This window comes from Maylandia zebra, linkage group LG11, assembly GCF_041146795.1.
Source record: "Maylandia zebra isolate NMK-2024a linkage group LG11, Mzebra_GT3a, whole genome shotgun sequence".
Classification (NCBI taxonomy): domain Eukaryota; kingdom Metazoa; phylum Chordata; class Actinopteri; order Cichliformes; family Cichlidae; genus Maylandia; species Maylandia zebra.
The window spans coordinates 25,674,249-25,687,052 of NC_135177.1; the positions used below are offsets into that span (position 1 = coordinate 25,674,249).

General features: G+C 40.0%; 2 protein-coding genes across 8 annotated transcripts; both read left to right on the forward strand.

Annotated features, from left to right (window-relative positions):
* Positions 1–1,537: 1,537 nt before the first annotated feature.
* On the forward strand, positions 1,538–5,965 carry LOC106675624 (C-X-C chemokine receptor type 3). Of its 4 annotated transcripts, XM_014410595.3 has the most exons (4): positions 1,539–1,789; positions 1,888–2,043; positions 2,688–3,122; positions 3,387–5,965. In XM_014410595.3, the coding sequence occupies exons 3-4, from the start codon at positions 2,691–2,693 to the stop codon at positions 4,134–4,136; spliced, it is 1,182 nt and encodes a 393-aa protein (XP_014266081.3). In that variant the 5' UTR covers positions 1,539–1,789; positions 1,888–2,043; positions 2,688–2,690; the 3' UTR covers positions 4,137–5,965. The 4 variants fall into 4 exon arrangements, with proteins under 4 accessions (XP_014266078.3, XP_014266081.3, XP_014266079.3 ...); XM_014410592.3 differs by lacking the exon at positions 1,888–2,043 and having other exon boundaries at positions 1,538–1,816; XM_014410593.3 differs by lacking the exon at positions 1,888–2,043.
* A 2,688-nt stretch (positions 5,966–8,653) lies between these two features.
* On the forward strand, positions 8,654–12,143 carry LOC101481928 (C-X-C chemokine receptor type 3). Of its 4 annotated transcripts, XM_023153837.3 has the most exons (4): positions 8,656–8,809; positions 8,972–9,168; positions 9,699–10,061; positions 10,392–12,143. In XM_023153837.3, exons 3-4 carry the CDS (start codon positions 9,708–9,710, stop codon positions 11,136–11,138), a joined length of 1,101 nt encoding a protein of 366 aa, XP_023009605.3. In that variant the 5' UTR covers positions 8,656–8,809; positions 8,972–9,168; positions 9,699–9,707; the 3' UTR covers positions 11,139–12,143. The 4 variants fall into 4 exon arrangements, with proteins under 4 accessions (XP_012774540.3, XP_023009605.3, XP_023009606.3 ...); XM_012919086.5 differs by lacking the exon at positions 8,972–9,168 and having other exon boundaries at positions 8,654–8,809; XM_023153838.3 differs by lacking the exon at positions 8,972–9,168 and having other exon boundaries at positions 8,666–8,703.
* Positions 12,144–12,804: the final 661 nt, after the last annotated feature.

Genomic DNA, 12,804 nt, shown 5'->3' on the forward strand with positions numbered 1-12,804 from the left:
ATAAAAAAACATTGTTTAAGCTGAAAACTGAGCTCACTTGCAGGTGTGACAATAAATCCCAGGTGTTGTTGGATTCTTTATTATAGATAACTGCATGTGTCGCCATACTGTAGTGGTTACCAATTTACAAAAGATTTCCAGTTTTTTGTCTGTCCCCAGCCTGTATGGGACAGGAGCATCAGGAAGTGCATTTAGAATTTTATTAAAATAAATAAACCAAACAAAACTGCCATATCAAATATGCAGATGCACTTGTCGTGATGACCCTTAAGGAAATAAGACAGTGTGTGAAAGTACCGTCTATATTATAGAAAATTTCACTGACACATACACTGTAAAATTTCATTAGTTCCCAGAACTTAAAAAACTATGCAAACTCGTTGCCTCAAAAAATTTGAGTAAAACTTACTTAAGATGACTAAGTTAGGGCAACTAATTGGTTTTGAGCAGTTTGGCGCTGAGACGGTGTGGGTATAATGATGGAAAGAGAAACCTTTTAGTCAAGAGTGACTCATGACTAAGCCACTGCAACACAGCTGCACGCTTACTTGAAGCATCCTGTCAAGTGAAACGAAGGATTAACTGTCAAGATAAAAAAAAAAATCGTAACCGTCAAAAACAATACAATGATTGCTAAATGTGAAAACACAGACTTGGAGGTAACCATGCATGAATCAGCAAATAGGGGAATCTGTAACGTCTTTCTGCCTCACATAGTTCATGAAAGAAATGATTCAAACTCCAAAGAGCAGTTAATAGAAGAAGTAACAATCCAGAAAGGTTTAAAAAGACCTGGTTTATTCCGTTTAATAACATCGTAATTTGTATGGAAAATATTTATTTTAAAAAAATCTGCATGTAGTTGCTGTTACGATATTGCTTCAGGGAGCAGACATGACAGTCTTTTAGGTTTTGCCATCACTTTTTATTATGCGCTCAACACCACCCTCCTGTGGCTTCCACATGAACTGCACCTTAAACAACAACTTCACGCATATCATGACAGTTGTCAGGTCTAAAATATCTGACTTAAAAGTGTTTTAAACTAAATAAAAATACTTTGAAGTACATCAAAAAGTTCCAGAGACATTATAATGACTACCTAATAATTCCTGAAATGAAATCTATAAGAGAAGTTCAAAGGACAAAGTCTGCAGACTTTTTAAGGGGTCCCTAACATGCTTTTTTTGTCGATGGCCATTATTTAAGGTTGAATTTAAATAATACTTCAAGATAAGTGCCCAAATAAATCAAATGATAACTGATTTATGATAATTACTTTATTAACAGATGTCTTTGAGCCAGTGTTTCCTTAGGACTTTTCTTATTTATGATTTCTTGTGTCTAGTTAGATCTCCCAACTGCCCACCCCATCTCACAATATCACAATATCAACAGCTCCCTCTAGTTTAGTAGCTCTTTATTCGATTATCTTTGTTTGCTGAAATCTAGTGGATCAAGCCAGGCATATAAACTAGTAACACGGAAGTGACGTTACGTGGTTTTTCGAAACAAACCACCTGTTTTTTCTTATTAAAGCCGGATGTCACAGAGGCTGAGCCAGTGTAACGCGTCTGTATAAGCGCTACTAAACCGCAGAGCCTCGTCTTTTTGAAAACGCATCTTTCTTTGAGATTTTTAGTCGTAGGCCTATCTGTTGCAGTTAAATTGTTATAATGCAATATTTTATTGTGAAAAACAACGAGGTGAGGCGTGATGAACCACAATATCCCAGTGGAATAGAAGTTAAGGTGTTTATAAGTCCTTTCTGTGCATGAGAGGCTTTAAGGTACGAGTCCGCATCGTCTGCATGATTGTGAGTGAAGATTCTTTGCTGAGCTCAGCTTTTCTTATCGTCTCGTTTACCATGACCCTTGTTTTTTATAGATTGAGTACTCAGCACGTGCGAGTTTTCTGTATTACAGTTTTATGATTCCTAAATTTTGAGCGCAAACGCAGCTTCTTAAGAGATTTCAGAGAAATAATGTATCTCTTCACCTGAAAAAGCTTCCCAAACTCTGCAGCTGAAGCTCTTTATGTGACGTAAGTGCATTTGTTTGCATAGATTAGCCCTCATGCAATATGAATATATTTTGACTTTTGTGAAGTGTTTTAACGTTACGCACATTTTCTTGCAGCAATTGAAGCTGCTGATAATTATCAGGCATGTCCCTTTCAGTTTCTTTTTGTATCAGCTTGCAAAAACTGTGTTGGCTGGCTTAACGTTCCTAATCTTTAACTCCTGACTGTCCATTTCAACATCACTTAATAACAAAGCTGCGAGACTTTCTTGTAGATTTTAAGTGTGTGTGTGTGTGTGTGTGTGTGTGTGTGTGTGTGTGTGTGTGTGTGTGTGTGTGTGTGTGTGTGTGACAGAGAGAGAGAGAGAAAGGGGGGGAGCGACAACTGAGTACTGTACATCACACAGAACGAGAGACAGAGGAATCTATTCTGACATACAGCTTTTGAGGCACTGCAGCGCTTTTATCTTCTCTCTGTGTTTTGACTTTTTGTTTTGGTTCAACAGAACACGAATATGAGTACAGATGGTCTGGATGTGAACAGTGGAATTGACTATGACCCTAACATTAACTATCACTATCAGATGAGCCTTTTGTGAAAAGAGGCAGTGAGGCAGTGTGGGTGGCACTGATGTATTTTCTTCTGTCCTGTTTATGTCTCCACAGTATATGGACATGGCACAGCTGCATGTGGAAACTGACGGAATCTTAAAGTCTGATGACTATTTGGAATATGGCCAGAACAACACCCGTGATTATGATTATGATTACGATGCAGCGAATACAGTGAATAACACTACAGTGTTTACAGTGTTTAACAGCACAGTGGATAATGTTCCTGTGGAAAGAGGCAGTGAGGCAGTGTGGGTCCCTGCTCTGTATGCTGTAGTGTTTTTTGTTGGAATCCTGGGAAATATTATTCTCCTGAGAGTTCTGGTTCAAAAAAGGAGACAGTGGAGCCTATCGGACACCTTTATTCTCCACCTGAGTTTTATGGACATCCTCCTCCTGTTGATGCTGCCCTTCTGGGCTGCACAGACAACTCAGCTTTGTGACTCGTTTTGGGGGATTTTCAGCCGGGTCTTTGGGGTCGTTTTCAAGGTAAGGACCAGATGTTGTGTGGAACAGAGACTGAAAGTGAAAACAAGACATTTTCAGTGAAGCTGTGAGAAAGCTGAACAGAGTCATTGTACTCAACAGGATGACAGTGACACCCACTGAGTATTTAAAATTTATATGGAAGAGAACAAGCTTAGAACAGCAGTTTAGAGTAGGACAGATGTGAAAGGGAAGAAATGAAGTGTAATTTTTATAGATGTTAGAGGTTTGTGTCTTACGCTAAAAGTTCTCCCTGTCTTCTTCTAGCTCAACTACTATTGTGGGATCTTTCTGCTGGTTTGCATCAGTCTTCAAAACTACCTCTCTGCCATCCATGGCATCCAGTTATATTCCCACGGGAGGCACTGGTTAGTTCATATCAGCTGCCTGTCAGTCTGGCTTATCTCTGTCCTCCTCACTGCACCTGACTGGATTTTCCTGGTGGGTAAAAATAATTACACAGAAGTTAATACTTGTGTTAATATCTACCCTCAATCTGGAACTGACTGGCAGTTGTGGTCACGCCTGCTCCACCACATATTTGGCTTGGTGCTACCTGGACTCATGTTGATGATCTTTTGCTCACATATGCTACGGCGGCAGTGCAGCTGTAATGGCCTCCCAATCCCGAGAAATGTCACCGTCATCCTGTCTCTGGTGGTCGTATTCTGTCTGTGTTGGATGCCGTACAACTTCATACTTGTTTTGGACACTCTCCAGAACAGACTTCGGGATCCTGCTAACGATTCACAGGAAGGTTCTGAAAGTTCACTAAAAACCCTTCTCACGGTCACCTCTGCGTTAGGCTGCCTTCACGCCAGCCTGAGGCCTCTGCTGTATCTCGGCCTGTGTGGAAACTTCAGGCAACACTTACTGGCCATGCTGAGATGTAGTAAAACTGAACCAAAAGGCTCACTCTGGGATCTTGGTGTAGGCCAGAGACAGCAGCCTGATCACGGTCAGGATCAACAGGAAGAGCTGGAACGGATGATGGCTGTAGAGAATCTGTTAGCTTAGTGAAGATGAACAGATTTTGACTCAGATGTAAGTAGAACAACTTTACACTCCTGAGAGGAAGTGAATTCAGTTTCATGTCATGAGTTCAAGGGCTGGAGGATGTTATTCTGTGTAACTGACAAACAGATGTTTATATATAAAAATGACTCTCACATTCCACACATGCATCATAGTGACATATGCTCACCCAAAAGGGTTAAAAGTAGATATCTGTAAGTATCTGTATGATGAAGACGACGAGCTGAAACAGATGATGGGTGTAGAGAACCAGTCAGTTTAGGGAAGATGAACAGAGAAACATACTCTTTCGTGAGAAAGCTCAGATGTGATCATGATGATGTTACTGTCATGGTACTGGTTCATTGACCCACAGCTTTGAGTTTATTTAGGTCCATGACGTATTTTGTAGAATGTGTTTTTGCAGTGTTTGGTCTTGTTCTTTCTTTATAGAGTTATTGCTATTCTTATGTTCAGTTTGAAGCCCTGATGTCTATTGATTTTTTTTTTTTTCCTTTCGGGTCCTGTTTGCCTTGGTATTGCCTCTGCGTGTCCTCCTCAGTATCTCCTGCGTCATTTTGCCACCCAGTGGAGTCTGTCTTGTCTTGTTTATTTGCCCGTTTCCACAGGCATGTGGGCATCTGTGTGTGTGTCTGGTTTCCCTCACCCTCTCTGTCCCTCACTCTCTCACCCTCGTTCTGTGTCTCCCTAGTCGTGTCTCTGAGTTTCGTCTCCCTTTGCTTACATGTTCTTGCCTGGGTCTCTATGTGAGTGTCACTTGTTGTTTTATTTTGACAGTACCTTATCTCATGTGTGTTATGTTCAGTTTGGCTTCCCTTGTTTTGTCAGATTTGTTCTTGATGTCTTTCCACCTGTTGTCCATCCTCTCCTAATCTGGTGTATTTAAGTCCTCAGATTGTTTCTGTTTGTTGTCCGTCTTTGTGTTGGTCCTCCTGTCATGGAGCCTGAGGGGCAGCACTGATAGTCGCCAGTATTTTTACATCTTGATTTCACTGTTGTAGCATGAGTACTGGGAATGTCCAGACAGGAGACCGGATGACAACAGCATGTAGTGTTGTTTGTTTTTGTTGGCAGATTTTAATCCTGCTCTAAATGTGTCTTATGCTTAAAACTGATTCACAAATATTTTAAAAAGAATTATAGTGGAATAGTCTTTAACCTGACTAGCAATAAAATAAGTTTGCATTTAAAATGTTTACTTTTCTTTTGTTTACATAGCAGATTTTTGCTCAAAATGTGTGCTTATGTCTAAAACTTTTTTCCAATTTTGCACATATTACAGTGCACATTTCTAAGATTTTATATTTTTTTAAAGTGTTAAGTCTTTTGTTTGTTTGGGGTTTTTTTTTTTGTTTGTTTGTTTGTTTGTTTTGTTTTTTACAGCTCAGCAAATTAAGATTCAGAAACTCACTAACATACAACCAAAACACCTTTTAGATCAATAATGGCATTTTCAAATTACATGCATTATTATTATTATTATTATTATTATTATGTCACTTAAAGTAAGTGGAAACGCTGTTATGTGCTTTGTGTTTTACAACCCTACATTCTTGTTTAAGATAACCTCAGAGAAGCTATAAGTCAGGGAAGGTAGCTGTCGTAGCTGTGTTTGCACGCTGCAAAGTGGCTCTACTTTTAGCATCACACCTGCCACCATTTCCTTCAGAATGCACTGTCAAGATTCTTTCTGTGTCTCTAATATATCTCTTATATCTTCTGCAGATATGCTTTGATGTTAATTATTTTCTATATACCAAAATGTATCAAATAATAATAATTGTGAAATAAAAGGAAAAGGATACATAATGTTCAATGTGTAATGTGTATTTCTTTTCAGGGTCCACAACCAGCCTGATAAAACTGTGTTCTTTTAGCTGGAAACAAAGTAAAGCTCTTTGTTTTTCTTGGTGAATTTTTTATTTTAGAAAATTGCATGCGTGCAAAAGAGCCCCAGGTTGGTACTGTCCCATGCCTAGACACGATGGGACAAGTGCATCAGGGTATTTGGCATTTAAACAAAACAAACAAGTTTAAAAACAAAAACAAAAAACAGCCATATCAAATACGCAGATACACTTGCTGTTATGGCCCTTTAGGAAATAAGAGTGTGGGAAAATACCATATATAGTGTAAAAAAAACTCCCTGACACAAAGTTTGGAGCTGAGATGTTCTGGGTATGATGATGGAAAGAGAAACCTCAGAAGAGGTTGTTATTTTTTTTAAATCTTCTGTACCTTGTAGCTGACATCAGGTCTGGCTTGATTACAGAATTATGTCATTTTCTTACACCTCAAATTATTTTTGAGGGGATTTCCTTACTCTTTTACTTAGAATGGTGAAAGTGTAGTCATACAAACGAGGTGGAGGAGGGTCAAACATTACAGTAAGAAAGTAAAGGCTCAGACGAGGACGTACCAGCTTTTGAGCCTGAAAAGAGGGAACACGATGGCCTCCAAAGTCCATTGTGGGTAAGAAGTGGTGTACAAGCTAGGGCTCTGAAGTTGTGAAATTTGGTTTCTCAACTGGCATATACGCACTGACCTGTGCAGGGAGTCAATCCGGTTTAAGTGTTGTTGAAAGTTAACTGACAAAGACGGGAGGCTCACAATTCAAAGCATTTTTATCATATATCCTATTAATCAAAAAGGATAAAGAAAGCGTGTGTGTGTGTGTGTGTGCGCGCGCGCGCACGTGCCTGCGTATGCGTGCATGTGAGCCGTACAATTAATACTTGTTATTATGGATGGTATGGGTGGCAGCACATTGTTCATGCTAAGGCACCTTAAAAGCTTATATGTCTTCCTCTGAGCTTTCACCTTCCTGTTCTGTCTTGCCTTCCTCTACCTCATGACAGCAGTGAGTCTGACTTCCCTTCCACACTTTCAAGTAAAATCTGCTTCACCCTGCCCTCTGCTTTCTGAAGTGAGGACATATAGGTTGGAAATGGTGGTACATTTCTGAAATCCTACACATAACCACTAAGAGTTTCAAATTGAAACAATTTGAGTTTTGGCAATAGAATCATAATATCAGCAAAACAAGGTATCTGTTTCCCATCTGGACATAAAATGTGCATGCTGCAATTCCCATCCTTTTGAAAAGAAAGTCTATGTAGTCTGTTAGCTCAACCCCCACAAATGTGTTGTTAATTGAAAGCCCTAGATATCACATTGACAGTGCAGCAGGACTCATAAATCATATAAATGTCCCCAACAGAGGACAAAAATTAAATTCTGGGTTTCAGAGGATAATAAATGTGAGCATAATTTATTCTCAGAAGCCACTATAAAGTTAAGAAGACAAAGGACCACACATTGAACAACTGAGATGAAACACACTGAGTGCTGCATTGAGTTAAACTTAATATTTACAGTTAAGCTGGGATTCCTGTTTAGGACCTTTCTTTTAGAAAAAAAAACAGACCTTTGTGTCAAAATAGCAAAGTCAGATATAAATCCTGTAAAGACCATGATACTACATACGTACTTACATGTATGGAACGCCACATGCACATCATCACGCATCGTTTGATTGCAATGGAGCGCCCTCTGCTGGATTTGGGTTAAACGGCAGACATCTAAACTTTTTGTTTTTAACCTTACACGTTGTATAAGTACGGAAGAGGATTAGGGCCACTGGGGGGAAAAAAAGAATTCTGACTTTAATCTCAGAATTCTGACTTTAATCTCAGAATTCTGACGAGATTAAAGTCAGAGTTCTTTTTTTTCCCCAGTGGCCCTAATCCTCTTCCGTATATAAGCATGTTTACACATTGACTTATTTCCTATTTTTCCAGAAAAAAAATTAAAAACGAAGGACGGCTTGAAACTTTTTCAAAGTATTGCATGTTATAAATATTCTGACACCTGCACCAACAAACAACAGCTGCATTCGTCTTGGCCACAGACTGCGGTAAACGACTTTTGAGCAGGTCATGTTAAAAATCAGTTTAATTAAAATAACTAATATGAAACTTACATTAGTGTCTCTTTCACAATTAAAGTTAGATTGGCATCATTTTGATATTTAGCTCTCTACTTCATTCTAATTATCTGCTACACTCTTAGGTTTGTTTAAATAGCAACATCATCACTTTATGAGTGGAGTTAGGTAACTCCAGCCGGCCAACCCATCTCACAATCTCAACAGCTCCCTCTAGTTTAGCAGCTATTTATGCGACGCTTTGTCTGTTTTGTTTCCTTCTTTTCAGAAGTCCGAATCAAGCCAGACGTCTAAAGGCGAGACACGGAAGTGAGTTGGGGGCCACCTTCAAAACAAACCACCTGTTTTTCCACATTAAACACGGAGGTCACAGAGAATTAGCCAGTGTCGCCACTGGAAGGTGTCTGTCTGAGCGCCGCAAAACCACAGAGCCTAGTCTTTTTCTTAAATTCTCTTTCTTTTGGATTTTCAGTCGTATCCGCTGTAGTGTAATTATTATGCAGTATTTTATTTTGAAAAATAAAATATTGTATTTTCGTGTATTGTATTATTTGACTGAAGTGGCAATTTGCGAGCGAGGTGACGTGTGATGAACCAAAACAAGTCAGTGGAGTAAAAATTAAAATGTTTATAATTCCTTTATGTGCGTGACACGTTTAAAGGTAGCAGTTTGTGTGCGGGGCGTGTCTCCGATAAGCGAACTACTGTGGTGAGCTCAGCTTTTTTTTTCACCTTCTAAGTTACGTCTGCTCGCCGGAGCGCTTATGTTTGTGGATCTACTTTCAGCGTATTGTTCTGTAATTACAGTTTCATGGTTCTATAATCTAACTGTGTTTGGTAGCTGTAAAGAACGCTATCGCGCCTTTTTCAGTTGTACTTGACAGGCGTCGGACAGCTGCGGGAGTTCGTCTGTGCTCCCTCCAAAAACACCCGACCGGTAGTCACCCTATAAAACTGAGTGACCCGAGGTTGAAGCGGTAGGCTATGTGCGGGTCCTGTTTTTAGTAACATCGACCTACAGCGCGCAGAAAGCTGCTCAAACTCTACAGCCGAAGCTCTTTATGTGAAGTACGTACATTTATTTGCATATATCAGCCCTCCTACAATATGTATTTTAACATATGAACATTTTACTGGCAGCCATGAAAGTTACTGATAATTCTGTCTACTTTCTGTTTGCAATAACTGTGTGCGCAAACTTAGCGTTCCCTATCCTTAACTCTTGACTCTTCTGGTTTTGTAGAAGCTTTATTTTAACAACGGTAAAAAGCAAAGCTGGGAGGCAGTTTTATAGATTAAAATGTGTGTGTGTGTGTGTGTGTGTGTGTGTGTGTGTGTGTGTGTGTGTGTGTGTGTGAGTGACTAAGGAGAACTGTACTTTCCGTTTGTCAGCCCCACAATTGCTACATCACAACATGTGAGTTGTTGTATGTTTGTGCATTTACTATAAGCTGGGTTTACCAACGGGAAATTTCAGGGAACTAACATGACTTTTACCCAGAGAGAAAGAAAGAGAGGAATCTATTCTGACATAGAGCTTCTGAGGCACTGCAGCATTTTTGTCTGGTCTCAGTGTTTCAACATTTTTGTCTTCACAGTTCACGAACATGGGTGATATAGATGTGGATCTCGATGGAATATTTAAAGAGAATGACACATTTCCTGAGGAGGACTATGAGTATCCAGGGGATGAGTCTTTTGTGAAAAGAGGCAGTGAGGCAGTGTGGGTCCCTGCTCTGTACTCCATAGTGTTTGTTGTTGGAATCCTGGGAAATATTATTCTCCTGACAGTTCTGGTTCAAAAGAGGAGACTGTGGCGCATATCGGACACCTTTATTCTCCACCTGAGTATCGCGGACATCCTCCTCCTGTTAATGCTGCCCTTCTGGGCTGCACAGACAAGTCAGCCTTGTGACTGGTCCTTGGGCATTTTCAGCCAGATCTTTGGAGTCGTTTTCAAGGTAAGGACTAGATGTTGTATGGATCAGATAGAGACTGAAAATAAAAGCAAGACATTTTCAGTGAAGCTGTGAGAAAGTTTTTTTTGTTTTGCTGTACTCCATCATTTTTCTGCTGAATTTAGTTTCTTGGCAGAACGTGCAGAACAGAGTCATTGTACTCAACAGGATGACAGTGACATCCACTGAGTATTTAACATTTTTAAGGAAGAGAACAAGCTTAGAACAGCAGTTTAGAGTAGGACAGATGTGAAAGGGAAGAAATGAAGTGTAATTTTTATAGATGTTAGAGGTTTGTGTCTTACGCTAAAAGTTCTCCCTGTCTTCTTCTAGCTCAACTACTACTGTGGAATCTTTCTGCTGTTTTGCATCAGTCTTCAAAACTACCTCTCTGCCATCCATGGCATCCAGTTGTATTCCCACGAGAAGCCCTTCTTTGTTCACATCAGCTGCCTGTCAGTCTGGCTTATCTCTGTCATCCTCACCGTACCTGACTGGATTTCCCCAGGGACTAAAAAGGACTCCACAGAAGAGAAAACATGTGTTCACATCTACCCTCAATCTGGAACTGACTGGCAGTTGTGGTCACGCCTGTTCCACCACATATTTGGCTTGGTGCTACCTGCATTCATGCTGATGATCTTTTCACATATGCTATGGCGGCAGTGCAGCTCTAATGGGGCCCGAAGGCAGAGAAATGTCACCGTCATCCTGTCTCTGGTGGTCGTATTCTGTGTGTGTTGGATGCCGTACAACTTCATATTTTTTTTGGACACTGTCCAGAACAGACTTCAGAAACATCCTGATGATTTACATAAAAGCTCTGAAGGTTCACTAAAAATACTTCTTATGGGCACCTCTGCGTTAGGCTGCCTTCACGCCAGCCTGAGGCCTCTGCTGTATCTCGGCCTGTGTGGAAACTTCAGGCAACACTTACTGGCCATGCTGAGATGTAGTAAAACTGAACCAAAAGGCTCACTCTGGGATCTTGGTGTAGGCCAGAGACAGCAGCCTGATCACGGTCAGGATCAACAGCAAGAGCTGGAACAGATGACGGATGCAGAGAATCCGTTAGCTTAGTGAAGATGAACATACTCTCTTGCGACTCAAGTGTGAGATGAGCAACTTTACACTCCTGAGACGAAGTGAATTCAGTTTCATGTCATGAGTTGATGGGGTGGAGGACTTGTTTCTGCGTAACTGACAAGCAGATTTTTATATATAAAAATGACTCTCACATTCCACACATGCATCATGGTGACATATGCTCACCCAAAAGGGTTAAAACGGATGTCTGTATTTTATTTTTGAATTATTTAAAATAAAGGTATTTAGTTTTTTATGATTAGTAAAACATTTGTGTTGCCAATTAACAGTTTTCAACACAGTTTTCGTAAAGCTAATATCATAATCTTTGAAATTCAGTGTAATGCAAGTTGTTACCTTTGGCAGTGTTATTGACATCATATGTTAAACAGTCCCAAACAGTTTATAACTTTAACACCATTAAAACAATTCAGTGTTTAAGCTTTCTCTCTTGTGCTCTCTTTGACTTGTCTTGAAGCAGTAAATCCCGAGATTGCGTAATGACATGTCAGCGTGTGATTGCTTTGCAGTTAAGGAATTTCCCCTCAAGCCAGTTTACTTAACTTAAAAAATCATTGTTTCTGGGAATGTACAAATGTGACACAGGAAGAAAAGAAAAAAGTGGTGATGTCATCAGTCAGGTGACAGAGCGCGGTGGAGGAGGGGTGCTGCACCCTTTTCGTAGCTTTCTATTTACAGTCATCTGAAGACGTGTCTGTGTTTAGTAGGAAGAACTGTGTGAGGCTTTGTGAACAGAGCCAGCTGACAGAAAACCAGCAGACCAGTATGTGGGAGAAGAACGCACGTTAGAGAAGATAAAAACTTATTGTGATGATAATAGTCTGTGTTGTGCTGCACACACACACAAAAGCCTGTGGTTTTATGCTTTCACACTGCTCAGCACGTCGTGACCTGCCATGCTTGCCTGGTTTCAAATCCTAACAATCTTGAGAAATGTAACTATGTTCAGAAATAAATGTACTTTCGGTACTGAGTGTTCTTCTGAAAACTCGCTGTGCAGTAATTTCACACTTGAAAATATTCAGTTTCCTCGTTTCGACGCACTCCTTCCTCTGTTTAGTGTTTTGTGAGTCTGTAAGAGCGCATGATGCAATAAAAGAAATGGTGGCTGTCGAAAGCAGCAGAAACATTCTTCGTGTTTAAGATGTGGTTTACAGTTTTCAGCTGCACCTCAAGCATTATTTCCTGCTTCAGCTTATCTGGCAACTAAGATAGAGAAAACCAGCTAATCAGGTCTTTTGTTTAATGAGTAACAAATCTGGTATGAGCAAAGAGAAAGTCTTTGTATACAACTTGATCAAATGTAAGCACATTTAGCAAAAATACTAAATGATTAACACAAATCCAGGGCTAGTTGACCCTGTTTGGCTGTGTTTGCAGACAGTGTCTTTAATCCACCTTACTCTCTGTTGCTTTACTGAAATGTTTATAGTGTAGACATCCTGACTGTGGTTGGGATGATCTTAGCACTGCTGTCATCAGCCTGCTATTGTCAGATATTTGCCTTTCACGTAATTATGAAAACAAAAGCAGTCGTGTCATTGTCCACATGTTTTTCTGAATGTCGATCATGTGGATGTCATTTGTTTTGGAGAAGTGAGTCACATGTCATATTATATCTCATTGTTTCCATCTGTTA